This window comes from Salmo salar, chromosome ssa19, assembly GCF_905237065.1.
Source record: "Salmo salar chromosome ssa19, Ssal_v3.1, whole genome shotgun sequence".
Classification (NCBI taxonomy): Eukaryota; Metazoa; Chordata; class Actinopteri; order Salmoniformes; family Salmonidae; genus Salmo; species Salmo salar.
Genome location: NC_059460.1, coordinates 26,141,468 through 26,168,905, shown reverse-complemented (window position 1 = coordinate 26,168,905; position 27,438 = coordinate 26,141,468). Strand labels below are relative to the sequence as shown.

The 27,438-nt window shown below is 40.9% G+C and overlaps 1 protein-coding gene across 3 annotated transcripts in view; it reads right to left on the bottom strand.

Moving 5' to 3' along the window:
• The window catches only part of LOC106578615 (receptor-type tyrosine-protein phosphatase N2), a 278,389-nt gene that overhangs the window by 7,374 nt on the left and 243,577 nt on the right, over positions 1-27,438 (bottom strand). For 2 of the 3 annotated variants that reach the window (XM_014157619.2, XM_045702162.1), the window contains 6 exons: positions 23,221-23,368; positions 22,942-23,015; positions 10,633-10,710; positions 4,419-4,538; positions 4,001-4,167; positions 1,220-1,273 (listed from right to left, as the gene is read on the bottom strand). In XM_014157619.2, the coding sequence (XP_014013094.2) occupies positions 1,220-1,273; positions 4,001-4,167; positions 4,419-4,538; positions 10,633-10,710; positions 22,942-23,015; positions 23,221-23,368 (641 nt within the window). Of the gene's footprint in view, positions 1-1,219; positions 1,274-4,000; positions 4,168-4,418; positions 4,539-10,632; positions 10,711-15,110; positions 15,171-22,941; positions 23,016-23,220; positions 23,369-27,438 lie in introns of those variants that run through there. The other variant, XR_006760698.1, reaches the window with a different exon arrangement.

Sequence of the window (27,438 nt, the reverse complement as noted above, 5' to 3'; positions counted from 1 at the left end):
GGTGGGTGGGTGTGTGTGTGTGTGCACACATGCATGTGTGGTCCAAATACTTTAGAGGACTGATTTGGAACTGATGTTATAAGGGACAAAAGCTTTTAAAAGCAGCAGTGTGAGCCTGCAGCAGGCAGGCACCTCAGGAGCAGAGGGGAGGTGAAGAGGCCAGAGGCCATTAGCAGGGCAGCTTTGGAGAGCCTGCTTTTCCATTCCACCAGCAATAGCTGCATGAAAAGCCTCTCTTTGAGCCCACCGGGCATTCAATCTGTCTGCATGTTAATTGCAAACAAGGCGTGCACCATCTCTCCAATAAAGGCAAAGCCAATAAAACAGGAGGGAGAGCGAGCAGCGTGAGGCGTGAGGAGCGCCACGGTTTCATTAATCCACTGCTTCTCATCTGGAGACTAGAGACCTCTATGGCCAGACAGACAAATGGACGGACGGACAGACAGACCCTCTCCATGCATGACTGAACACTACTCACTATTAAAAATATGGAGGCACATACCTGCCATATTAAATAACGAGTGGAGCTTCACTAACTAAAGAAAAGAATATATAATTTACACATTTGTATGGTCAGTGATTATGATCAGAAAAAGAAATAGATCCATCATTTAGGTACTGTAACTGTAAGTGTGACTAAAGGACGTCCACATGCTCCAGCCTAAACAGTTCGGTAGAGTTCGTGCATATATTATGATGACATTTTGTAAAGTTTTTGTTCGTTTTGGACTTTGGTGAGTTTTTTTCCGGCTGTTCGGGCACACAACATTTTTTCTGGAGGCAAGCCGAAGTTCGGAGCTAAAGTCTACGCCTCTTTGTCGGTCATTGGTCAACAGTAGCAATTCTTCAATAAAGTCTTTGTTGTCATTGAACAAGAGATTACTCGTTTTCATGCACATTGTTTCATAAAAAAAATACAGCACCAAACATCAATATTAATAATCTTTGATTATTTTGAGGATGACGACACCGTCTCAAAACGGACAAACTGTAAAAAAAAATTCAAACAAAGGTCTTTTAAGGGAGTATGCGAGCAGCCTCGTTAGGTTCGCTTAGCCGACTTCGGATAGCCACCAGTCGACTTCGGATAGCCACCAGCCGAACTGAAGTATGCTGACACCTTGAACTGTGTCTTCCTTCTCAGTCTGTCATGCAATGTAACTGACACCCACACAGTCTGTGCATCGTAACAAGGTTATAATTATTGTAGTATACTTGCCTGCAGTGGACAATTATTGGACAAGACCGACCCCGGTAGCACTTGTTAACCTTTCTGTAATGAAAGAAGAATCTGCTATTAATATCACACTTCACAACAATATAGGTAAAAACATGGAGCACTTTAAAATGTATACATTTGGGCAAAACATCTGTTCAACTTTGCTAGAGTACACTATAACATTTGATAAAAGTCATATAGTATATTATGTAGCAGCAATTTAAATATGTGGATGACTCGCAAAAAAAGGTCCCATACTGTACAGGCTGCTTACTGTATTTCACTGATCTGGAGAAATTCAGTTTATACATTTAGAGGCAGCTGTTTTTCTCATCATTTTGCTTATGCATCCTGTACTTTATATACCAAAAAAAAAAGAATAAAATGTCTGTAATGCTGAAATCTTTGTGGAGTCAAGTTGTCAATCAAAATAAAATGTGAAGTCCATGTTGAACAACGAGAATGAATGAAGCACCATTTAAAACACCATATTGTGACGTATTTACTGCCATGATGGATCCGGTGGTGAGATATCGTGATCTGCGACGCATTAACCTTGCCCAATTATGAATGCTACACACCGCAGGCACACAGTGGGGGGCCAACAAGCCGTCTACACCAAGATGTTGCCATGGAAACTATTGACTACACTGGTCTAAATCAGAGGTGATTTAGACAAGAGGCTGGCTTTTTTTCTAACTTCAATGAAGTTCCAAAAAAAAAAATGATACATATGAACATTTTTCTCTAACCCTACACAGGAATATTATTAGCCCTCATATCATTTAATATATAGTAATTAGTGACACACTAGCACTGTATGTACATCATTTCACATGTCATCTTTGTGAGCTAACATTTATAACAAACCATATTCCAAATAATTCCAGATTTTAAAAGGAACATCTAAATAAATAAGAAATACACACTTTTTAATAACACGTGGAAAGATTTGTTTGTGAAAGAAAAATGTTAAACAAAGTAGGGTGAAAATGAAATGCGTTTTTACAGGTAATCCATCAAATGAACCCGGCATTTTGAGTAGTTTGAGAGTGATCTTAGCAGGCGGGAGTTATCATGCAAACCTAAGGGGAAGAAAATTGAGGGGAGGAGTGGAAAGAGAGATTGTGCGCACAGGCTTGGCTGAAGAGACACAGTTTCCAATGATCACTTTTGTGACTATGCAACTGGACTCATATTACTAGCTGCAACATCACAAAAATGACACTGGCAACCGCTAATTTCATAGTTAGCCAAAACCGCTACATGACTGGCATATTGAGTGTCACATGTGGGATCTGAACCTCAGACTCCCACCCAGGAAACCAACATCTTAAGCATTAGACCTAGTGGAATTTCCCTCTGGGGCTGAGGATGACACTGATTTTGAAGTAGTAGGCAGGGGAACCTCATCATGAGAGTCCGACTCGCCTCAGCTACATGAGGCTGTAGTGTTCTGTAGTGAGAGAGCTGGATATCAAATAACCTCTAGTGTGACTGCGATTACCCTTTAGCATGGTGAGCTCTCTCTAACCTGCAGAACTTCTACAATTAGTGGGCTTGTAACATACTGGTCTAAATTGTGACATATTCTCATTTGGAGTGGGATTTCCCATTCCTTTCAGGCTGTTTCCCTGGGGGTCTCTTCTGTCAGCGCACATCAGATGAAGAACAGGGAGGAGAGGTTAGGCAGTCATTGGCTTTCCCTTCGATTCACCCAGGTTTTTTAGCTTGACATGTCCCATTTAATTGGCTGTTTGAATTAAGGTTTTTTCAAGCCATGCCATACGGACGGTTCATTTGCTGCCTTGCATGAGCAGGGGAGAAATAGCCCTACGATCAATTAAGTATTGCTCGATCACACCGACAGTGTCATTGTATTTTGGTACACCAGAAGTACACTCATTTCCAATGGAACTCTGTGTTTGCCTTGCAGCATTGCATTGCAGAGGCAGTTTCAGTGTGTTCTGTGTGGTGCATACGTTGGATTTATCGAACTGTATGCGTAGACGGCTTGACAGAAACAGTAGCAGAAGGTGAATGTTGAACTTTTGTTGCATACATATCCAGATGATGCTGTGTGCTATTTTGAGCAATGACGCTGCCGGTGTAATCGAGACGTTACTGGAACGAACATACAAACCCATTCTCCACAGGACTTAAAGGGAACAGAGCAGCGGAGAGAACAGGTAGACAGGTGAAAGGATGGCAGCAAAAAAAGGAGCGTTATCACAAGCTAATAGTTAAAGGGATACTTCTGGATTTTGGCAATGAGGCCCTTTTCTTCCCCAGAATCAGATGAACTCAAAGATAAAAAAAGTTATGTCTCTGTGTGGGAGTTTGAAGAAAGTTTCTAACGAGCGCAATTGCTAACTAGAGCTAGCGCAATGACTGGAAGTCTATGGTATTTGCTAGCATGGTAGCAGATACCATAGACTTCCAGTCATTGCGCTAACACTAGTTAGCATTGGCTCGCGAAACTACTTCCTTCATACTGGATGCAGAGACATAAAAATGATATCCGTGAGTTCATCTGATTCTGGGGAGTAGATAAATGGCCTCATTGCCAAAATCCCAAAGTATCCCTTTAAGGTTACAAAATTCTGGTAACTTTACCAAACTTCCTAGGTTTTCCAGGAATATGCAGGAAATCCGGAATCCTCCAACCTGGATTTCTGGACAACCTGGGAATTTTGGGAAAGTTACCAGAATTTTTGCAATCCTAGGTCAAAGAGGACACAGAATGAGGATCAGACGGAGACGGAGACACAGATGGCCTACCTACGGAAGTCCAGCAGGGTCCTGGCTGAGTCAGGGATGCTGTGGTCCACCCAGGAAAGGAAGTGGAACTGCGTGACAGTGCGTGTCTCGTTGGTCTGCAAGTTCTTCAGGTAGAAACTCCTGACCAGGAAGTCCTCACACCAGATGTGTTCTGACACAAGGTTCACCTGCAGACACAAGAGACGGGAGTGAGAATCATAGAAATAAAATCCCTAGAACGGGCTTAGAACCTAGAACAATACCACTTACAGTATATCAACTACTGTACATTAACTCTTTCTGAGTGATACCCCTGAACCAAATCAACTACAAGCAGATATGTGGAAGGACAATAATGTTCCCAAATTAATGAAAATAAAAATGGTATAATATATTAAACAAATAAAGAACACATACTAAACAAAGATAATTGTTATACCTCATAAACATGGTAGACATTGGAGCCCTCGTCTGGCCAGTACTGTTGACACTGTTTGACTCCATTTTCAGACAGGGGCGTTAGCATGACGATGACCACACAGCCACTCTCCCACACCATCTGAAGACACAAGAGAACATAGGAGGGCTCCAATCTAGTCATATTAACAAAGACAGGGCACTCATACAGTAGAAGTTAATATAATTTGAATTAATACAGTAGGAGTTAATACAGTAGATGTTAATACAGTGAGAGTTAATACAGTGAGAGTTAATACAGTATGAGTTAATGCAGTATGAGTTAATGCAGTATGAGTTAATGCAGTAGGCGTTAATACAGGAGGAGTTAATACAGTGAGAGTTAATACAGTAAGAGTTAATGCAGTATGAATTAATGCAGTGAGAGTTAATGCAGTATGAGTTAATACAGTAGAAGTTAATACAGTGAGAGTTAATACAGTATGAGTTAATGCAGTAGGAGTTAATGCAGTAGGCATTAATGCAGTAGGAGTTAATACAGTGAGAGTTAATACAGTGAGAGTTAATACAGTATGAGTTAATGCAGTATGAGTTAATGCAGTAGGAGTTAATGCAGTGAGAGTTAATGCAGTAGGAGTTAATGCAGTAGGAGTTAATACAGTAGGAGTTAATACAGTGAGAGTTAATACAGTGAGAGTTAATACAGTATGAGTTAATGCAGTAGGAGTTAATGCAGTAGGAGTTAATGCAGTAGGAGTTAATACAGTAGAAGTTATTACAGTGAGAGTTAATACAGTGAGAGTTAATGCAGTATGAGTTAATGCAGTATGAGTTAATGCAGTATGAGTTAATGCAGTGAGAGTTAATGCAGTATGAGTTAATGCAGTATGAGTTAATGCAGTATGATGTTAATACAGTGAGAGTTAATGCAGTATGAGTTAATGCAGTATGAGTTAATGCAGTAGGAGTTAATACAGTAAGAGTTAATACAGTGAGAGTTAATACAGTGAGAGTTAATGCAGTATTAATGCAGTAGGAGTTAATACAGTAAGAGTTAATACAGTAGGAGTTAATTCAGTAGGAGTTAATACAGTAGGAGTTAATACAGTAAGAGTTAATACAGTAGGAGTTAGTACAGCTGGAGTTAATTCAGTAGGAGTTAATACAGCACCACAGAAAGGTCCCACAGGACTTTGGCAGCACATTAAGAAATGTGTAATGATGTGTTGTAATTAATTGATGTTCCTACATCTCTATTTTCACCTGCTTTCAACAAACAAAGTCAATGTTAGCCATTCAGCAACATAGATCCATTACTACAACGTACAGGATTGTGTGACTGATCGTTATTGGTCTGCACCGCCACCAACGTCTGATCAGTTGAGCTGTACTACTACTGTATTGTAGACCAGATGACGTCCCACAGCGCCTCCCGTGTGCCCCTGGCTCTCTCCGCCATCTGAGCTAGCTCAACTGATCCGCTCCATTTCATCTGATTATTTTATCAAAATCTAATGGTCCTTGGACGATAGAAAGGCCCATTAGGAAAATGAGGAAGAAACACTGGTTTTATGAGAGCAATAAAAACACAATGGTCCTGCCTATAAACTAATGACATACCTCTGTGATTCAGCCCAGCGGTGTCATTACAAGCCAACTGTGCCCACGTCTAGCCACGTTGGTTATCAGTACGTACCAAAGAAGAGGTGTCAAATGAAATAATCTTGTTTTACTCATTTACAAATACTGTCAGAAAGAATAAACAAATAAACTCAATGTAGACTTTTTATTTAATTCACTTCTGAAGTAATTTAGTCAGTAGACATCCCCCCCCTCCATTATTGAGCACACAAGCAGAGAAGAAAACGAGAGAACCAAGTCAAGGTCCCTGTTTGGGAGCTCTTTGAAACCTCGTGGTGATTGGCTTATTTCCTGAACTCTAAAGAGAGAGAGCGAGAGCGAGCAGAGGGGGCGAGGCCCTGGTGGAGCTGAGGTAATGGCTGGGGACAGAGGGAGGAAAGAAATGTGGAAGGCTGGGTATACGGAGGGATGGAAGGAGGGAGGGGAGGATTAGAGAGAGACTTTCAGAGTACTGCAGGAGCCCACTGCGGATTAGACAGACCAATTTGCATATTTTTCTGTTAGTTTATTTGCAAAGAGTTTTTAAGTGCATTCAAGGCCAATGTAACTATATTTAAAGTTGAAAGAAGCATTACTTATTGCTATCCTTTCAAGTCCATCACTCTGGACATGCTGTTGTTTTAATTGTCAAATATGTTTAAGTTGTGATAAGATAGTTTTAGAGTCAACTACGACAAATATTCAGCTGTAAATGGTTAATTTTAATTTTGATAATGTATATGTTGTTTACTCACTTTATGAAATGACAACAAAGAAAACAAACAAGCAATCAAACTTTTTCTTATTAGGTGTTTACAAATGTGCCATTAAAGAGAAGTGACAGCACATTAACAAGACATTAACAATCATCTCTTCTAAAACTGACACGTCAATAAAGAAAAACGTTCCTTCTGTGTGGCATGACAGGTATACAGACTCCATGACGAAATGTACAGTGCATTCTGAAAGTATTCAGACCCCTTCACTTTTTCCACATTTTGTTACGTTACAGCCTTATTCTAAAATGGATTAAATTACTTTTTTCCTCGTCAATCTACACACAATACCCCATAACCTCAAAGCAAAAACAGGTTTAGAAATGTTTGCAAATCCCTTAACAATCTACACACAATAGCCCATAATGGGTGGTGCCAGGTTTCCTCCAGACGTGACGCTTGGCATTCAGGTCAAAGAGTTCCATCTTGATTTCTATTATATCCATCTTGAAAACTATTAAAATAGAAAACAGATATACCGTATTTACATATGTATTCAGACACTTTGCTACGAGACTCGAAATTGATCTCAGGTGAATCCTGTTTCAATTGTTCGTTACATTTACATTTTAGTCATTTAGCAGACACTCTTATCCAGAGCAACTTACAGTAGTGGCATTCACTACTGTACATTTTTTTTTCTCCATTCTGGTCCCCTGTGGGAATCAAACCCACAACCCTGGCGTTGCAAACACCATGCTCTACCAACTGAGCCACACAGGACCTCATTCTTGGGATGATTCAACAACTTGATTGTAGATTAATTGGACATGATTTGGAAAGGCACACGCCTGTCTATATAAGGTCCCACAGTTGACAGTGCATGTCAGAGAAAAAAGCAAGTCATGAGGTTGAAGGAATTGTCCATAGAGCTCCGAGACAGGATTGTGTCGAGGCACAGATCTGGAGAAGGGTACCAAAACATTTCTGCAGCATTGAAGGTCCCCAAGAACACAGTGGCCTCCATCATTCTTAAATGGAAGAAGTTCGGAACCACCAAGACTTATCCTAGAGCTGGCCGCCTGGCCAAATTGAGCAATTGGGGGAGAAGGGCCTTGGTCAGGGAGGTGACCAAGAACCCGATGATCACTCTGATAGAGCTCCAGTTCCTCTGTGGAGATGGGAGAACCTTCTAGAAGGACAACGATCTCTGCAGCACTCCACCAATCAGGCCTTTATGTTAGAGTGGCCAGAAGGAAGCCACTCCTCACTAAAAGGCACATGACAGCCCACTCGGAGTTTGCCAAAAGGCACCTAAAGGACTCAGACCATGAGAAACAAGATTGTCTGGTATGATGAAATCAAGATGGAACTCTTTGACCTGAATGCCAAGCGTCACGTCTGGAGGAAACATGGCACCACCCATTATCGGCTATTGTGTGTAGATTGTTTTGGGATTTTTGAACAAGGCTGTAAGGTAACAAAATGTAGAAAAAAATGGGTCTGAATACTTTCCGAATGCACCGTATGTACAGTAGAAGTCAGAAGTTTACATACACCTTAGCCAAATACATTTAAAGTCAGTTTTTCACAATTCCTGACATTTAATCCCAGTACAAATGCCCTGTCTTAGGTCAGTTAGGATCACCACTTTATTTTAAGAATGTAAAATGTCAGAATAATAGTAGAGAGAATTATTAATTTCAGCATTTATTTATTTCATCACATTCTCAGCGGGTCAGAAATGTACATACACTCAATTAGTATTTGGTAGCATTGCCTTTAAATTGCTTAACTTGGGTCAAACGATTCGGGTAGCCTTCTACAAGCTTCCCACAATAAGTTGGGTGAATTTTGGCCCATTCCTCCTGACAGAGCTGGTGTAACTGAGTCAGGTTTGTAGGCTTCCTTGCTCGCACACGCTTTTTCAGTTCTGCCCACAAATTCTCTATGGGATTGAGGTCAGGGCTTTGTGGCCACTCCAATACCTTTACTTTGTTGTCCTTAAGCCATTTTGCCACAACTTTGGAAGTATGCTTGGGGTCATTGTCCATTTGGAAGACCCATTTGTGACCAAGCTTTAACTTCCTGACTAATGTCTTGAGATGTTGCTTCAATATATTCACATAATTGCACCAGTCTATTTTGTGAAGTGCACCAATCCCTCCTGCAGCAAAGCACCCCCACAACATGATGCTGCCACCCCCGTGCTTCACGGTTGGGATGGTGTCCTTCGGCTTGCAAGCCTCCCCCTTTTTCCTCCAAACATAATGATGGTCATTATAGCCAAACAGTTCTATTTTTGTTTCATCAGACCAGGGGACATTTCTCCAAAAAGTACAATCTTCGTCCCCATGTGCAGTTGCAAACAGTAGTCTGGATTTTTATGGCGGTTTTGGAGCAGTGGCTTCTTCCTTGCTGAGCGGCCTTTCAGGTTATGTAAATATAGGACTCGTTTTAATGTGGATATAGATACTTTTGTACCTGTTTCCTCCAGCATCTTCACAAGATCCTTCGCTGTTGTTCTGGGATTGAGTTGCACTTTTCGCACCAAAGTACGTTAATCTCTAGGAGACAGAACGCGTCTCCTTCCTGAGCGGTATGACGGCTGCGTGGTCCCATGGTGTTTATACTTGTGTACTATTGTTTGTACAGATGAACGTGGTACCTTCAGGCATTTGGAAATTGCTCCCAAGGATGAACCAGACTTGTGGAGGTCTACAATTTTTTTTCCTGAGATCTTGGCTGATTTCTTTTGATTTTCCCATGATGTCAAGCAAAGAGACACTGAGTTTGAAGGTAGGCCTTGAAATAAATCCACAGGTACACCTCCAGTTGACTCAAATTATGTCAATTAGCCTATCAGAAGCTTCTAAAGCCATGACATAATTTTCGGGAATTTTCCAAGCTGTTTAAAGGCACAGTCAACTTAGTGTATGTAAACTTCTGACCCACTGGAATTGTGATACAGTGAATTATAAGTGAAATAATCTGTTTGTAAACAATTGTTGGAAAAAGTACTTGTGTCATGCACAAAGTAGATGTCCTAACCGACTTGGCAATACTTTAGTTTGTTAACAAGAAATTTGTGGAGTGGTTGAAAACCGAGTTTTATTAATTACTCCAACCTAAGTGTATGTAAACTCCCGACTTCAACTGTACCTACTGTAAGTGCATCTTCAGCTCAACATGGGGTGTAAAGGCGCCAGCTGGTGTGTCTGCATTTCCAATGGCACCCTATTCCCGACATAGTGCAGTGCTTTGGGCCACGGATCATAGGGCTATGGTCAAAGGTAATGTACTATAAAGGGAATAGGGTGCCATTTGGGATGCAACCTGTGGATGTCTCTGGTCCATGCTAACATGTTACATACACAACAATGCCACAGCTGATACATTAACTTGACTGTATGGGAGCGATGATCCTCCCTAATGACTTGGGTGCTTTCACACTAATGCATATTAACACCATTTGGCAACCCGGCATACGTCTGAGGCAGCAAAGCATTGCCGGGTTGCCAGGTCTAAATGGCAAGGTGGAAAATCGCCCTTGTAGTCATATTCACAGTGGTGAAGGCTACTGTCATGTATCATAATGCAACAAACTTTGTTACACGAGGGCAATCGTAATAATTTACAGCAAAAGAAAACAATCCTGCAGTAATCCTACATTTCATAGTTTCATTTTCGTGGCGTAAAAAATACTTCATTATAATCTTGTTAAATGATCTCCTCTTATAATATACACATAGTTGAAGAAAAGTTTCCAATGTAATCATGCTGCCAGATTCTAATGAAGTTCACTGTATTTTTCTGCACAGATTTGTGCTCTTTTGCAAATGTCGCCCACACTGTCACAAACAGATACTGACCGTTAGTTCATGATTGGTTGTGCTTTACCTGCCAGAAGTCAGCCACGGTGGAGGGGAGAGGGCCTTGTGAAGCGATGTACATGGGGTTCCTCGGGTCATGGTCCATCTTGAAGAAGAGGGGAAGGAGAAGAGTTGTGTGTGAGCACTGGGTGAACGCTTATTAATGTATAAAGGGACAAGAACATACTGCCTGGTTGCGTCCCAAATGGCACCCTATTCCCTATATAGTGCACTACTTTTGATCAGAGCATATGGCACAAATAGGGTGCCATTTGGGATACAACCCTGTGTCTACAGTTAGAGCATCAAGACAGAGTAACAGCATTTCCATTCATCTAAGCGTAGTGCTCCCGCCTTTTCTCCTCGATGGCTGTCCAGGTTTTCCTGTTCACTTCTTCACTCAAGCCATCCACTCCTCTCTCTCCTCCCTCTCTTACTTTCCCCCTCTTTATCCTCCAGGCATGGTTATTCTTTAATGCTTCTGATTAAAGGAAGCTCATGTGTAAAGGAAATGACATCGCCTCTCCAACATATTATTGATGATAGTCAGAGAATGTCACTGAGGCCTTTAGAAGAGGGGATAGGGGTGTCTCCGAGGGTTGGGCCAGTGTTTGTGTGTTCTGTATGTGTGTGAGTGTGTGGGTGTGTGTCCATGTGTGTGCACCCGTGTGTGTTGAGCATTGGCATGCAGAACCCAGCGATACAGAGGGCTGAGGAAAGGATAAAAGCAGATCTGCAATTTCCCCTGAAGCTTTATTTTTTATTAAAGACAAGGGGCTTGATACCAGCTCTACATCCAGCTCCACAGAACAAGACCCTGGCCTTCACTCTCTGTCTATTCATATTAGTCTGAGAAAGGCAATGAACAAAGGGGAACAAATATCCAGGCAAATCGCTCAAGATGAACTTCGAAATTGGACATCTGTCCATGTCCCGAGGACGTCGGGAAATGCCTTCAAAACCGGCCACTAGGGGCTATTACTATCAAGCAGGCTTTGGTTTTGCTAGGGCGATGTAGATGGGGTGGTGGATTGGCGTTAACCCATAGTGCTGAGCGATTAGTGCTTTTTGAGGTCGGTTCGGTTTTTATATTTTTTTTAACATTTAATGCATTATGAAATAATGACATTACAATGATTTTAGAGCTTTTTAATGGAAATTCCAAAGCCAACAATAGGGAACATTCTATGAAATAATAGAATATTTCAGTTGGGAATATTAATTCGTTTTTATTTGATGACTTTATTATTTTTCATTCGTTAAAGTCATGATCTCATCTCACTCAGGCAGATGCAGTCAGCCAGCCAAACCATCTAATGTTATCTATGTGCTCCCCATACTGTACTGTCTTTAGTCATCCTATTTAGCTAGCCTGCCTAAGTATGCTGCAGAGCTGTCTGACAAAATAATTTGACTAGTTCTTCAAAGTAGATAAGGCGAACTGTCTTTGTCTCGCTCGTCGTTGTGTTGCGTACATTCCTCTCTCATGCGGTCTATGCAGTCTGTGTGTATCTAACCTAACGTAACAGGCGTAAAAGTGCATCTGTCCAGAGATCTGTATATAATGATGAGATGCTCATGTCTCTCTGTGCTAACAATGGGAGTCGTTGTCCCAAAGGCAGGAAAGCAGGCAACAAGCCTAGGTCCAAAATAAGCCCATAGAAACACATTGGGCTTATTTTGGACAGATTTTGGCGAGAGTGAAACCTCTCGCTTTGCCTCTTCCTCCCTGATCCATCTCTATCCGAGATTGAAAATACAGGATTATGGTCACCTATGTTGAATATTTGCTAATGAAAACTACAACTCGGCCCAGCGTCCCACATAGTTCTTGACTTGATTTATCTCGGAAAATATTTGATTTCAGTCTAGAGTAACGGCGCATTGAGCTAAATGGAATTAAATTAATTGAACCGACGTCGGTCAATTAGTTGTTTAATAACCGATAACCCCCCGAAATGACGGTTAATCACTCAGCACTATAATTCCATGATTCCGGATACGAAGGTCGCGTGTTCAAAAACACTTAAATATTAGATTTTTGCTGCAATTACGAAAATTGACACTTGGAGAAACTTAAAACAGTGAGATCTTTTTGTAAATATCAGATATTGCAAGCCAAATTGCAAATGAAATATTATTCATGGCTATTGTTGAAAGGAGAAGCAGAATAGAAAAGACATGAGTAAACAATTTGGAATTCAGCCATTTTGTTACACTCAGACAAAGCAATTTTTTTCCTTACAGAAGAGATGTAGAAATTCAGTGTAATGAAGGGGTGCAACAGAATTTGTATTCCCCAAATAAACGCAGGTTGACGTTTATTGTCATGAGTCTTGTCCTGGAGGAAGAACTGACCGATTTCCCTTTAGATAGGCTAGCTGCAAAGTAAAAAATGTGTTATATTGTAAAATTGATAAATGTTTTACTTTTTTTTTAGGGTTAGGCATTAGGGTTAGCAGTGTGGTTAACGTTAGGTTTAAAATCAGATTTTATGACTTTAGTGGCTGTGCCAGCTAGTGACCACTCTGTAGAGCTGCCTCCAGAACAAGATTCATGACAATAAACACTAACCTGCCAAATAAACACTGGAGCTATTCAGAGCTAACCAGCTCAGAGTTGGTTTATCGCTAGCACTTCACTTTATTGGGTCCTATTTTGTAATGCGGCCAAAAAAAAAAAAAGACTATATTTTTGGTATTACGGGATATTTTTGCAAAGTCCAGTTCTGTTTTCCGTGAAAAGAATCATAGCCTTTTTATGTTCTCTTCTGTATTTTTATACTGCAAAGGTTCATAATACAACATATTCATACAATAGTCTTGCATTGCAATTTGAGATAAGCATCTATCTCATAATATTGAGAAGAAGACAGGGAAGAAACCTTTGTGTTGCCCAGAGATCAGTCCTGAATCTCCAACGGATGACACTGCAGTGAGTGACATCCACACCCATTACTATGGAAATGGATGCAATTGTACAGCACAACCCTTGTTGTTACAGGGAGCCATTTCGGGGCTGGAGCAATTACAGAGAGGTGCACTACTTTTGACCAGGGTCCATAGGGCTCTGGACAAAAGTAGTAAACTATATAGGGAATAGGGTGTCATTTTGGGATGCAACCAGATAATAATACCAGGATGTGCTAAGAGACACCGTAGATTGCCTTGTCTTTAACGGCCGTCTTCTCTCCTTTTATGAACTTCTTTCTTGATGAGATATCAGAGTGGTTTTATTAGCACCGACTAGGGGAGATGATTATAGAGGTTGAACTAAATCCCAATAACTTTTAGTACAGATGTGCAGCATAAGATATAGAAGAGTATAGCTGCACAAACTCAATAAACTTCCATAATATAAAGCTAGCTAACATAGTCCATCAAAGCACGCCTGGCTTTACACATATATTTATAAAACCACCTGCAATTCCTGTTGCCTCACTATGTTATTCAAAATGGCATTTCTGGAGAAGAGCTAAAAAAATGAATGCACTTTTCCACTCTATTAGGTAGCAGCGCTTTGTTAGCATCACACTCTCGCCTGCCTAGTTGAAATTCTGCAGATGTCTTTTTTATCCTGACAGAAATGAAAGACTTGATGCTAAAAGCTAGAGCTCCAGCTCCCTGTTAGGCAATCTCAAGGACACAGACATACAGTAGCTACGTGCAGCCTGACATCACCGTATGAATACTGAAGGTAGGACATGAAAAGATGGCCTCCATATTTCAGCTTCTCTCCTGCTCTCCTCTCTCTGTTGGGTGGCAAAGACCTTGGAAAACCAGAATCTTTACCAAATAAAAGCTTTCGTTTAAGGTTTGAGGAAAATATCATTGCAATTAACATCTTGCAATTCAATGCCTTGCTAACACATCTTAAATCTTACTGACTTTCCTTACAAGTAAGTCTGATTGAAAAAATCTAACAGAATATCAAAATCTAAGCCAAGTATGACTGAGACCATGATTGAAACCAAGGGCTATGTCCAACATGGCACGCTATTCCTTTACAGTGCACTACTTTTGACCAGAGCCCTATATAGGGAATAGGGTGCCATTTGGGAAAAATCCATGCATGAGCTCTACCACCAACATCATAAATAAGCTACAAGTCTCTGGCGTAGGCTGTAGGGTGCAGAAGACCAATAAACAAATGATTTGTATAGACACATGGTTCTGTATAGGATTTTTTGTTTGTTTGACATTTGGCAATGTGAAACCAACCAGACCAAATTAAACAAATAAAATGCAACAAATACTTGAACTATAGCCCTAAATTAGTATGAAAATGCCCTATGTTTTTGTTGTGTGTCACCCCTCCCTGACTGTGGGGGTAGAGAAGACGTCCTTCTTACCACCCCCTTACCACTCAAACTCCACATTCCAAGAAAAAGATGACAAATGATTGACTTTTTCTCTTGGGCTAATAAGGAGGAGGAGGGTGCATTGACAGACATAATTATGGCAGTTTCACAGGGCTCAGCCAGGGGTCCCGTTGTGGTATAATTACCATGCTTTCATCTTTACCGCGCTGGATCACTGATTACTGTCTACTCCGCTCTGCACCACCCTGACAAAAAAAACAAGTGTAAAAAAAAATGTATGAACACACATATATCTATTTTTACACGAGTCAGACGTGGTTTCCTGACACTTGAATACTTTTACATGGATTATTCACATGTTTATTTCTCACATTTTTATTTGTGGTTTCCTAAAATATTACATTTATGTTTTACATGTGCTTTTGTAACCAGTGGGATTAGAACCCAGGTCTCCCACAGGAAACGCCAATGTCTTGGCCATTAGACTGACGGCTAACACTGAGGTTGTTTTCAACGTATATTTATTATCAATTTCTCTCAATGTCATAATATTGACCGTTCAGTTTAAAATAGGGCTTTCAAACATTTAAAAATGTAATTGCATTGATTGCAGGATTAGCTTTGATTAATCACGATTAATCGCGAAATCAGAATCTGTTCAAATTGAGCTGTAATTTACTAAAAATAAAAAACATTACAAGAATATTGATGTCCTGATTTCGTTCCCGTGTGGCTCAGTTGGTAGAGCATGGTGTTTGCAATGCCAGGGTTGTGGGTTCAATTCCCATAGGGGACCAGTACGGAAGAAAAAAAAATGTTTGAAATGTATGCATTGTAAGTTGCTCTGGATAAGAGTGTCTGATAAATGACTAAAATCTAAGTGTAAAAAATGTTCAAAGTAAATGTTTGCGAAGTCAGGTAAATTTATAAATCACACTTCCTATAAAGGGATACTTCAGGATTTTGGCAATGAGGCCCTTTATCTACATCCCCAGAGTCAGATGAACTTGTGGATACCATTTTATGTCTCTGTGTGCAGTTTGAAGGAAGATGATAACTAGCACTAGCATGCTGTCAAATAACTTCTGGGCAACATCCCGACTGATGGCAGCCCATTCTTGCATAATCAGTGCTTGGAGTTTGTCAGAATTCATGGGGTTTTGTTTGTCCACCCGCCTCTTGAGGGTTGACCACAAGTTCTCAATGGGATTAAGATCTGTGGAGTTTCCTGGCCATGGACCCAAAATATCGATGTTTTGTTCCCCGAGGCACTTAGTTAACACTTTTGCCTTATGGCAAGCAGCTCCATCATGCTGGAAAAGGCATTGTTCGTCACCAAACTGTTCCTGGATGGTTGGGAGAAGTTGCTCTCGGAGAATGTGTTGGTACCATTCGTTATTCATGGCTGTGTTCTTAGGCAAAATTGTGAGTGAGCCCACTCCCTTGGCTGAGAAGCAACCCCACACATGAATGGTCTCAGGATGCTTTACTGTTGGCATGACACAGGACTGATGGTAGCGCTCACCTTGTCTTCTCGGGACAAGCTTTTTTCCGGATGCCCCAAACAATTGGAAAGGGGATTCATCAGAGAAAATGACTTTACCCCAGTCCTCAGCAGTCCAATCCCTGTACCTTTTGCAGAATATCAGTCTGTCCCTGATGTTTTTCCTGGAGAGAAGTGACTTCTTTGCTGTCCTTCTTGACACCAGGCCATCCTCCAAAAGTCTTCGCCTCACTGTGCGTGCAGATGCACTCACACCTGCCTGCTGCCATTCCTGAGCAAGCTCTGTACTGGTGGTTCCCCGATCCCGCAGCTGAATCAACTTTAGGAGACGGTCCTGGCGCTTGCTGGACTTTCTTGGGCGCCCTGAAGCCTTCTTCACAACAATTGAACCGCTCTCCTTGAAGTTCTTGATGATCCGATATATGATTGATTTAGGTGCAATCTTACTGGCAGCAATATCCTTGCCTGTGAAGCCCTATTTGTGCAAAGCAATGATGACGGCATGTGTTTCCTTGCAGGTAACCATTGTTTGACAGAGGAAGAACAATGATTCCAAGCGCCACCCTCCTTTTGAAGCTTCCAGTCTGTTATTCAAACTCAATCAGCATGACAGAGTGATCCCCAGCCTTGTCCTCGTCAACACTCACACCTGTGTTAACGAGAGGATCACTGACATGATGTCAGCTGGTCCTTTTGTGGCAGGGCTGAAATGCAGTGGAAATATGTTTTGGGGATTCAGTTCATTTGCGTGGCAAAGAGGGACTTTGCAATTAATTGCAATTCATCTGATCACTCTTCGTAACATTCTGGAGTATATGCAAATTGCCATCATACAAACTGAGGCAGCAGACTTTGTGAAAATTAATATTTGTGTCAGTCTCCAAACTTTTGGCCACGACTGTATTTTGAATGCTTTTAGATAGTGATTAATCCCAATTTAAAAAGATTAGTGCACAGAATTACAAAAAGTTCATTTGAGTTAACTAACTCATGACAGCCCAGAAATCATCTCTCAGTAGAAAAAGTACCTGTTTACATTCATTCCAACAACAAACACATTCACACATTTTGAAATACATTGAAATCCATTTTAGGCCTGTGTATTAAATGTAACAAAAACCAACGGACAGCTAACAATTACAGAAGCTAAAAATAGCTAGCTAGGATGAAATGGAATGCTAGTCATAGCCTATCACTAAGCTAGCTAGCGGTTAGCGATTAGCATACAACCATTAGATAGAAATGTCATAAAAAGTAACCTTCTAAAATATTGCACATATCATTAGCATGGTTCATATTGTCACGTCCTGACCAGCAGATGGAGCTATTTTATTAGTTTTGGGGTCAGGACGTGGCAGTTTTGTGTGTGTGAATGTTTGTGTTGGTGATTGGGACTTCCAATTGAAGGCAGGTGTGTTGAGTTGCCTTTGATTGGGAGTCCTATATAGGTGTGTGTGTTTTTCTTTGGGGTTGTGGGTAGTTGTTCTAGCACTGCGTTTTTGTATGCCTGTAAGACTGTTCCTGTCGTGTGTATTGTTTTTCCAGTGGATGCTTTACTCCTTTTTTTTAATTAAAATATGAGCATCCATATTCACGCTGCAGTTTGGTCTATTCAACACGGCTCTTTTTGTGACACATATGATCACATGTAAATACACTCAATATGGCCCTCGTTTGTCAAACCATTTGATAGCCAAAATATAAGGAAATAAAATATCATCCGAAACGCCATCTTGTTTTCATTGTCTTGCATACAAAAGTCAGCTTGCTAGCTAGTTACTTAACTTAGCTACACTCATGTGAATGGAAAAATCGCATCAACCACCAGAAAACACAACACAGTTTAGTTAAACATGTTATCTCTAGATTTTGAAAATGTAAACATGCATTCAAACCAGAAAACAGGGTAAAAAATAAGGAGACAGAGAGCTAGCTTCTCTCTTCTTTTCACTGGGCTTCTTCCAACAGTCACGGACCAATTTACGAAGAAGAGAGGCAATCTCTCTCCCTAGTGGTAGCGCTAAGTATACATGTATATCAATGCAACACCATTGAGGACTACAATAATAATTCAGTGGATGGATTAATTATTACACTCAGGTAGGCTAAGTAAGCTTTTTACAGAATGGTATTACAGAATTTACAATTCTATATGTGGAAATATTACTACTGCAACATGTTAAAACCACCTTTTCACACTATTTCATCCCCACATGTGAACTTGAAATTCCACATGTGAAAGTGAGATTTTAACATGTGGAGTTTTCTTACATATAAAATTGCATATGTGATTTTCAAATGTGATTGTTTTTCACTTGTGAAGTTGCAGTTCTACATGTGAAATTGAGATTTACGCGTATAGGTTTCTTACATGTGAAACTGCAAATGTGATTTTCACATGTGATTGTTCTATTTTTTAATACTCGTTTCGATGTGTCACTTATGGCTTACACCTTAGGGCGGGTCACAAGCCTGAAGAATCCAACTGCACAGCTTCTGTTGGAGACAGACAGGTTGAGTGGTGAGTGATGTGAGACCCTCTCCTCAATAAAGGGAGCCTCTCACCGGCAACTGGTCATTCTCACCTCTCTTTCTTGCGGATGTGACTGCGCTCTCGAAAAGCTCTCCTCAGCAATACTAGATTCCTGTCTTCCTGCTTAACTGTTCTCAGGCGAACTGTGAGGTTAGTGCTGCCGAAAATAGGACCTCAGCTCCTGTCGATAGTGTTGAGTACTGACTGAAAGGAAAGTTTTGCTTAGGGTAGAATTCATCACACGGCTAGGAATCTAGACTTGGTTAGCTCTCGTCACAAGGCTTTAGCTAACTTGGCTAGCTAGCTGCAAGGCTAGCACAACACGCTCACAGGTCGCCCAGGTCGACTTACCGCCCTTGCTTTACAGCTTTATGGTTGTGAGACACACTTTGTTCATCAAGAGACAACAGAAGCAAGAACTTTCTTCGGACTAGCAGTGTATTGACTAGCTAAAAAGTTCATGTTTTTAAAATATGAACTTGCAATTCACATGTAAGGTGAAAACATGTAATTCTCCTCACGTGAAAAAGTGGTGTTAACATGTGAACTGCCAATTTAATACACGTGAAAATATGGTTTCACGTGATATTTTAACTCAACATGTGAAAACAAGACGTCGGTGTCCGCGACGGGGCTGGTTTTCTTTTTGTAATCCATGATTGACTGTAGACCCTGCCACATATGTCTTGTGTCTGAGCCATTGAATTGCAACTCTACTTTGTCTCTATACTGACGCTTAGCTTGTTTGATTGCTTTGCAGAGGGAACAGCTACACTGTTTGTATTCGGTCATGTTTCCGGTCTTCTTGCCATGATTAAAAGCAGTGGTTCGCACTTTCAGTTTTGTGCGAATGCTGCCATCAATCCACGGTTTCTGGTTGTGGAAGGTTTTAATAGTCACCGTGTGTACAACATCACTGATGCACTTGCTAATAAACTCGCTCACCGAATCAGCGTATACCCAATGTTGTTGTCTGAGGCTATTCGGAACATATCCGAGTCCAAGTGATCGAAGCAATCTTGAAGCGTGGAATCAGATTGGTCGGATCAGCTTTGAAAAGACCTGAGCATGGGCGTTTCCTGTTTTAGTTTCTGTCTATAGGCTGGGAGCAACAAAATGGAATCGTCGTCAGATTTGCCAAAAGGAGGGCGAGCGAGGGCTTTATATGCATCGCAGAAGTTAGAGTAGCAATGATCCAGAATGCTGCTAGCCCAGGTTGCGCATTCGATATGCTGATAAAATTTAGGGAGCCTTGTTTTCAGATTAGCTTTGTTATCTTCTTAGGGCTAGGCCCCTTTTTTCTCCACTTCCTGCCTGAATGACATTCCCAAAGTAAACTGCCTGTAGCTCAGGCCCTGAAGCCAGGATATGCATATAATTGGTACCTTTGAAGTTTGTAGAAATTGTAAAATAATGTAGGAGAATATAACACAATAGATATGGTAGGAGAAAATCCAAAGGGAGACCATCCTCTTACAAACGCAAGAGAAAGGTCATATTCAAAATTAGCTCCCTGGATGCAATTCCTATGGCTCCCACAGGGTGTCAGCAGTCTATGTTCAAGGATTCAGGCTTGTAACTTCAAAAACGAATAAGAAATAATAGTTAAGGTAGAGGGACACAGTCTTGGAAATTCGTGTTTGCGCGCGCCATGAAGACATTACGCACCTACTAAAATCGGTTTCCTATTGAACACACTTCTTTCCGAAAGAAATATTATAGTTTGATTACATTTTAGGGTATCTGAGAAGTAAATAGAAACATATTTTGACTTGTTGAAACAAAGTTTAGAGGTAGATTTTCGGATTCCTTTCTCTGCAAGTTGAATGAGTGGGTTACTGAAATTGATGGCGCCAACTAAACTGACTTTTTGGGATGTAAAGAAGGATTTTATCTAACAAAACGACACTACATGTTATAGCTGGGACCCTTTGGATGACAAATTAGAGGAAGATTTTCAAAAAGTAAGTGAATATTTTATTGTTATATGTGAATGTATGAAACCTGTGCCGGTGGAAAAATATTTTGATGTGGGGAGCCGTCCTCAAACAATCGCATGGCATGTTTTGCTGTAATTGTTACTGTAAATCGTACAGTGCAGTTAGATTAACAAAAATGTAAGCTTTCAGCCGATATATGACACTTATATGTACATAAATGTTTAAAATCCATAATATTTATGATTATTTATTTGAATTGCGCACCCTCCAGTTTCACCGGAAGTTGTCCCGCCAGCTACAATAAATGCAGCCTCAGGATAGGTGGTTTCCAGTTTACATAGAGTCCAATTAATTTTTTCAGGGCCGTAGAGGTGTCTGCTTGGGGGGGGGGTATACACGGCTGTGATTATAATCGAAGAGAATTCTCTTGGTAGATAACACGGTTGTCATTTGATTGTAAGGAATTCTAGGTCAGGTGAACAAAAAGACTTGAGTTCCTGTATGTTGTTATGATCACACCACGACTCGTTAATCATAAGGCATACACCCCCGCCCTTCTTCTTACCAGAGAGATGTTTGTTTCTGTTCGGCGCGATGTTTGAAGAAACCGGGTGGCTGTACTGACTCTGATAACGTATCCCGAGTGAGCCATGTTTCCGTGAAACAGAGAATGTTACAATCTCTGATGTCTCTCTGGAAGGCAACCCTTGCTCGAATTTCGTCTACTTTGTTGTCAAGAGACTGGACATTGGCGAGTAGTATACTCAGGAGCGGTGAGCGATGTGCCCGTCTACGGAGCCTGACCAGAAGACCGCTCTGTCTGCCCCTTCTGCGGCGCCGTTGATTTGGGTCGCCTACTGGGATCCGATCCATTGTCCTGGGTGGTGGAGCAAACAGAGGATCCGCTTCGGGAAAGTCGTATTCCTGGTCGTAATGTTGGTATGTTGACGTTGCTCATATGTCCAATAGTTCTTCCGGGCAGTATGTAATAAGACTTAAGATTTCCTGGGGTAACAGTGTAAGAACTAATACATAAAAAAAACAAAATACTGCATAGTTTCCTAAGAATGCGAAGCTAGGCGACCATGTCTGTCGGGCGCCATGTAGCGTGTTTTCCTCTTTGAACGAAAACACAATACAGGGAAGAGATCATTTAGTTTAACCTTCTAATATTGGAGAGATGCAAATGGAGAAATAGATCATAATAGATATTTAAAGGGATTTTTTTTTTCATATTAAACGGAATGAAAATTAGGGAGGAGAGAGAGCAGATTCAGCTCAACATCAACACAGATAAGTAGAATGACTTGACATAGTCGAAAGTGAATTTCTGTCTGATAATCACTCAAAATACTTTGGCTTCAGAGGCAAAAATAAAAATAGATTGTTATCATAAAAAACATGGAATCATTATTATGTATGCATTAAAATGAAAAATATACACTAAATAGATGTTTGCAAACTTCCAGTTAGTTTTGTTCTGTGCCATACAGTAATAGGCTTTTAGTCCAAATGTGGAGGAGCTCATCCCCATCTCTCTCCAAAGAGTTTTCCTACTGTATTTGAAATGCATAGTTTGCTGTTCTTTTTTAATGGAATCCTTCTCTAGCAGCCGCAGGGAAAATCAGAAATAGCCTTTATTGTGAAATGTAAAAAAAAGACAGTAATATAACTAAACTTTCCCGATATTTGGGCCATTTTGGATTTGTTCAGGGGAAACATTACTGAGTCCAAATAATAATAAACCACCATTCTTTTGGGATGAATACGTGAAAGCAGAGCTGATATCTCAAGAGAGCAGCCATTTCAAAACAGGGAAGGTGACAAACTATTAATTCACAAGACACTGCGAATCCATTGAGGCGCAAAGTGTGAGGAACAAAGGCAAAAGGTTCAATGGGAAAATTAATGACAAATCACAAAAACAAATTTAACTTCAATATAAAATCCAACCTCGACAGGTCTTTGTGTAGAGTTGCAACCATAAAGCTTAAAAGAAACATAAAGTGAAGGAGTATGGGATGCGGAATGATACTCACAATTGGGCTAGCATTGATGTAATCCGAGTTGCCATGGTTATTCTCAGCCTTCAAGGTGATTCTGGAATGATCATCTGTAGTAGAAATACATAATTCACCACACATATTTGGATTTTCCTCGATTTAAACACTTCATTATTGATAAATTATATGGAATCGAAAATACTGTATTTCAGTGTCAGTTCACATGGTCAGAAATAACACTGGAATAACCTAGTAATCGGCTACTGAGAGATGTGGTCAGACTGCACACGGTCAGAGATGTGTAACAACACTTACAGACAACCACGGCGTCAGAGCGGTTCCTCTTGGTGTTGTGTTCGCCCTGGCCCACGTCACAGTCACTGGGCTCAGCCAGGTAACCACACATCGCCTCCCACTCCCTCTCCAGGCGGTTCTTGTTCTTCAAGTGGTCCTCCATATACGACTAAGGAGAGAGAAAAGGTGGACATTTTAAAACAACTAAATAATCAATAACTAAATAATCAAACAAAAGATAATGAATTTGAAATGGAAAAGTAATTACATATAGCAGCATTTAGAGGGGAGGGATGGGGAGGGTACCCCCAGAATATTTTTGATTGTCATTCACTGTCTAGAATAGATCAAATGAAAGGCAAATCATGCCTATGCTGTAGACCTGCTCTATTTCAGTGGATCTCTAAGGCCTTCCTATCTACACACTGGAGCAGAATACTAAACCCATGTCAACAGGCAGACCAACAGACAGACAGAAAGATTTGGGGGGGGGGGGGGGGGTAAGTTATGGAGGTGTACCAAAAACCGCTCCTCGCAATTAAAGACTCCTGAAAGGTTTCTCTGCATTGGAAATACTTCAGTGTGCTTCAACCATCGTCTTTTAAACCGCTTGCACAGCTCCTGATAAGATTGTCTGCGTTTAAGCTGTCGCTCGGAGAACAGCAAAATTTAATTCGCCAGAGAGACAAGGAGAAAAGAAAAGCAGGGGGATGAAAAAAAAGCCAACGTTGCTCCTCTAACAAACCAGGTCTTATGGAGCTCAGAGGCTGGGGCGGCTCTGGAGAAGACTCTTTTTCAGAGGAACAGTGTTCGCCTGACGCTTGTATAAACGCTTCCCGCTCCCCACGGGGTTAAACGGTTTAGGCCGTCATTGTGTAAGGCAGGAGATTACAGACTCATAAACTGATGTGGGGGGGATCAGCCGGGTAATACAATGAAATCTATACCCAGTAGTGCTATGCTTTTATCAAACATTAAAAAGACAGCGGAGGTGAGTCGGGAGAGAGAGGTGATGCAGCATGTTTATCTACAGCACAGTTAAGGCTGTCAATTAAATCTCAACATGGATACAACTGACATGTAAATATATTCAGGGACATGCGCAGTACTGGACATGCGCAGTACGGGAAATTAGCCCCTCTAATATCCCCTCTTCTGCCATTCACGATCAGCAGAAAATATTAACTTCCAGTCATATCTTTGTCAAAAAACAGTTTCTAAAGTTCCAAATTACACTCTACTTTTGACCGGGGCACATAGGGCTCTGGTCAAAAGTCACGCACTGTGTCAGGAATAGTGTGTCATTTTGGATGCAGCCCCAGTCATAGTAGATAATGCACCAAATGACAAGCAGTGTATTAGAGGGCACATGTAGGTCCGATTATAATGCCTCATTGCAGTAATAACAGTAGATGTACTCTAGTCACTAGCAACTCAGAGGGGTTGGCTGTCATTGACTACACATCAACTACTTTAAATAAGAATTCTTTGCTTTCCATTTGAGTGAAAATTACCAAATTTGCGCCAAGAAAAAGCAATTGTCACCATCTCTATCATATCATTCTGTTGACTGTTTGTCAACAGTGAGCAACTATCTGCATGTTGGCTGCTGTGTCGGGCCGACGCAACAAACAAACAATGCAGTCTTTTCAGAAGTGACGATTGAATGACAGGGTGTCATGAACACTTGACAGAGCCATTTCCATGCAGTTCTCTTGACAGAGTGGAACAAGTGTGTCTCAATTAGCACCTTATTCCCTATATAGTGCACTACTTTTGACCAGGGCCCATACACTGTAGCTCCACAGCATGACACCCCATCCACCTTCCCTACACAGACCTATACACCCTATATTAGTAAATATTTCATCAATACATTCAGAAGGGCTACAGAATTGCCACCAGTCAATGTCTTTTTATGTGGGAGCTGGGATATGTATGTAGTGATGTAGCAGCCTGATTGTGGATGGATGAAGCAGCGGATCAGCTCATCTTCTAGAGGCAGAGAGTGTGTGTCCCAAATGACATCCTATTCTTTACATAGTACACTACTTTTGACCAGAGCCCTATGAGCTATAGGGTGCCATTTGGAATGTAACAAGAGTAACAGGGCTGAGTAAATAAGGGATTAGTAACTAGGCTGTCAATCAGAGGTTCTGAGAGGATGGATGTCAAGGAAACACTGCGTAATCCCCCTAACAATAGCCCTCATTGGCCATAAAGAGCTGCTACATTAGATACAGAGAAGCTACAGACACAACAGGTGACACAACGTTGCTACTGTTGAGCCACTGTAATGTTACTGTAATAATGGGTACAGTCAGCCGACATGGCTATATGAAGACACCTATGTGAAGATAACAGCCGACATTCTGGTCAGAGGTGCTAAGGACACTCAGTCGTCAGTTGCTCAGTGTTCCCAGAGTCCCTAACAGTAACTGACTATGAAATACTGAGAAGTCACACGGAATGCCATGGGGAAAGTAGAAAGTGTCTGAAAAGAGTAGTAGCTTCTAAGAATCTGAGGTCAGGGGGTGGGCAGCCTGGAGAGGAAGGGCATTGCAATCAGTCCAATCAATCAGGGATAGAATCAAAAGCGAACAAATCACTTGTCCTTGATAAATTGCCTGCCTTACTCTAACAAATGATTCATTTTCAATTAGATTTTTTTAAGACATGGAAGTAAGCCATCAAAATAATGAAATGTTGCCTAGGGCTTGCTATCGATTTTCTAAAGGCAACAAATAAGCATTTACAGAGGGTACATATACAGTAACAACGGCAATTATATCAACATCACGACCATATCTAATGGACATCATAAAAACAGTACCAAAAACAAAGCATAACTATGTAAAAGCAATAGAAGCATTACTGTATGGAGTTATCCATGGTGCTGAAAGCCTGCCAGTAAAATAACAGCTGGTGTTACAGTTCCTAAAAAGGCTGTTTGTCATTGAATATGTTTGAAATTGGATACATATTGTGCACTGAAAAAGCATTACCCATTCTAATCTATGGTGCATAAATATGGGTGACCAAAACACACAGACTACATGTTTCAACATGCCTCAGCACCAGGTCTACCAAAATAGGAGAGAATAAAGTCTAGGCAATCATACAAACTAATCCCACCATCACTGACTCTGATTCTGAACCTAGGAAGTTATTATATACATGTCACTTTACAGTACTGAACACCTGCACTAAAGTGGGACTGTATTTCCTGGAGTAACTTAACAGTATGTGGTTCATGGATCTGAGCCAAAACTACAAATACAATATTAACAGGTCTACATCCCAAATGGCCCTCTATTCCTTATTTAGTGCACACATTTGAACAGGGCCCACAGGGCTCAGGGCAAAAGTAGTGCACTACAGTATATAGGGCATAGAGTGCCATTGGGGGCAAAACCCAGGTGAAGCATGGATAAGTGTAGATTGGGCCAGAAAGAGCTTCCTACTCCAGTGTCTTAGATGTAGGTGTGAGCTATAAGATAGCCCCACCCAGCATGAGAGCAAGGTACTCATCACTCCCACAGTCCACGCTGCATGAGATCCACAAAGGACAGGACAGGATAGATGAAAAAAATCTGGTCTGAGATCAGTGATACCAAGGCAATCTCACATGTGGTTAATCGATCACTCAGGAGTCAAAACAGAGTCATGGTCTGTGTGTTTTTTTTGTGCGTTAAACTTAGCTTTTCTGAAGAATCTGCAGTGAATCTGGTTGATTCTTATTGCATTGTTATCAAAGCAAATATAAAGGACCTGTACACACTGTAGAACTTTGCTGTAATGTAAAGGTCAAATATGTTCTTTTCAAATGTTTTCAAAAGAGGTGTCTCAACCAGCCTTGACATTTGCAATAAAGCCCATTCATTATGACAAATTCAACACGTTATTCAAATTCATTTCCCTTCCTTATAGGAAAAGCCTGACATGTACTGTGATGATGAATTCTACCCCATTAATGAAAACACTGCCAGGCATCTTTCCATCTCTTTTATCAAGCTTGTCTGCAGTGAATAAAACAAAAGTTGTGCAAAATTCAAACAATCCATTGTGTGTGCAACTGAGGGGCCCCACAAGGAAAAATAATAATAATAATTCTGAAACATTCAACTGACAATCAGCTGGGTAATGATATTTCACTTTAGAGCAGCTCTCATCACACAAAGCAATTTCCGTATCACTTTGGCTTTAATAGAGAAAGAGCAGGAGGGAGAGAGAGGAGAG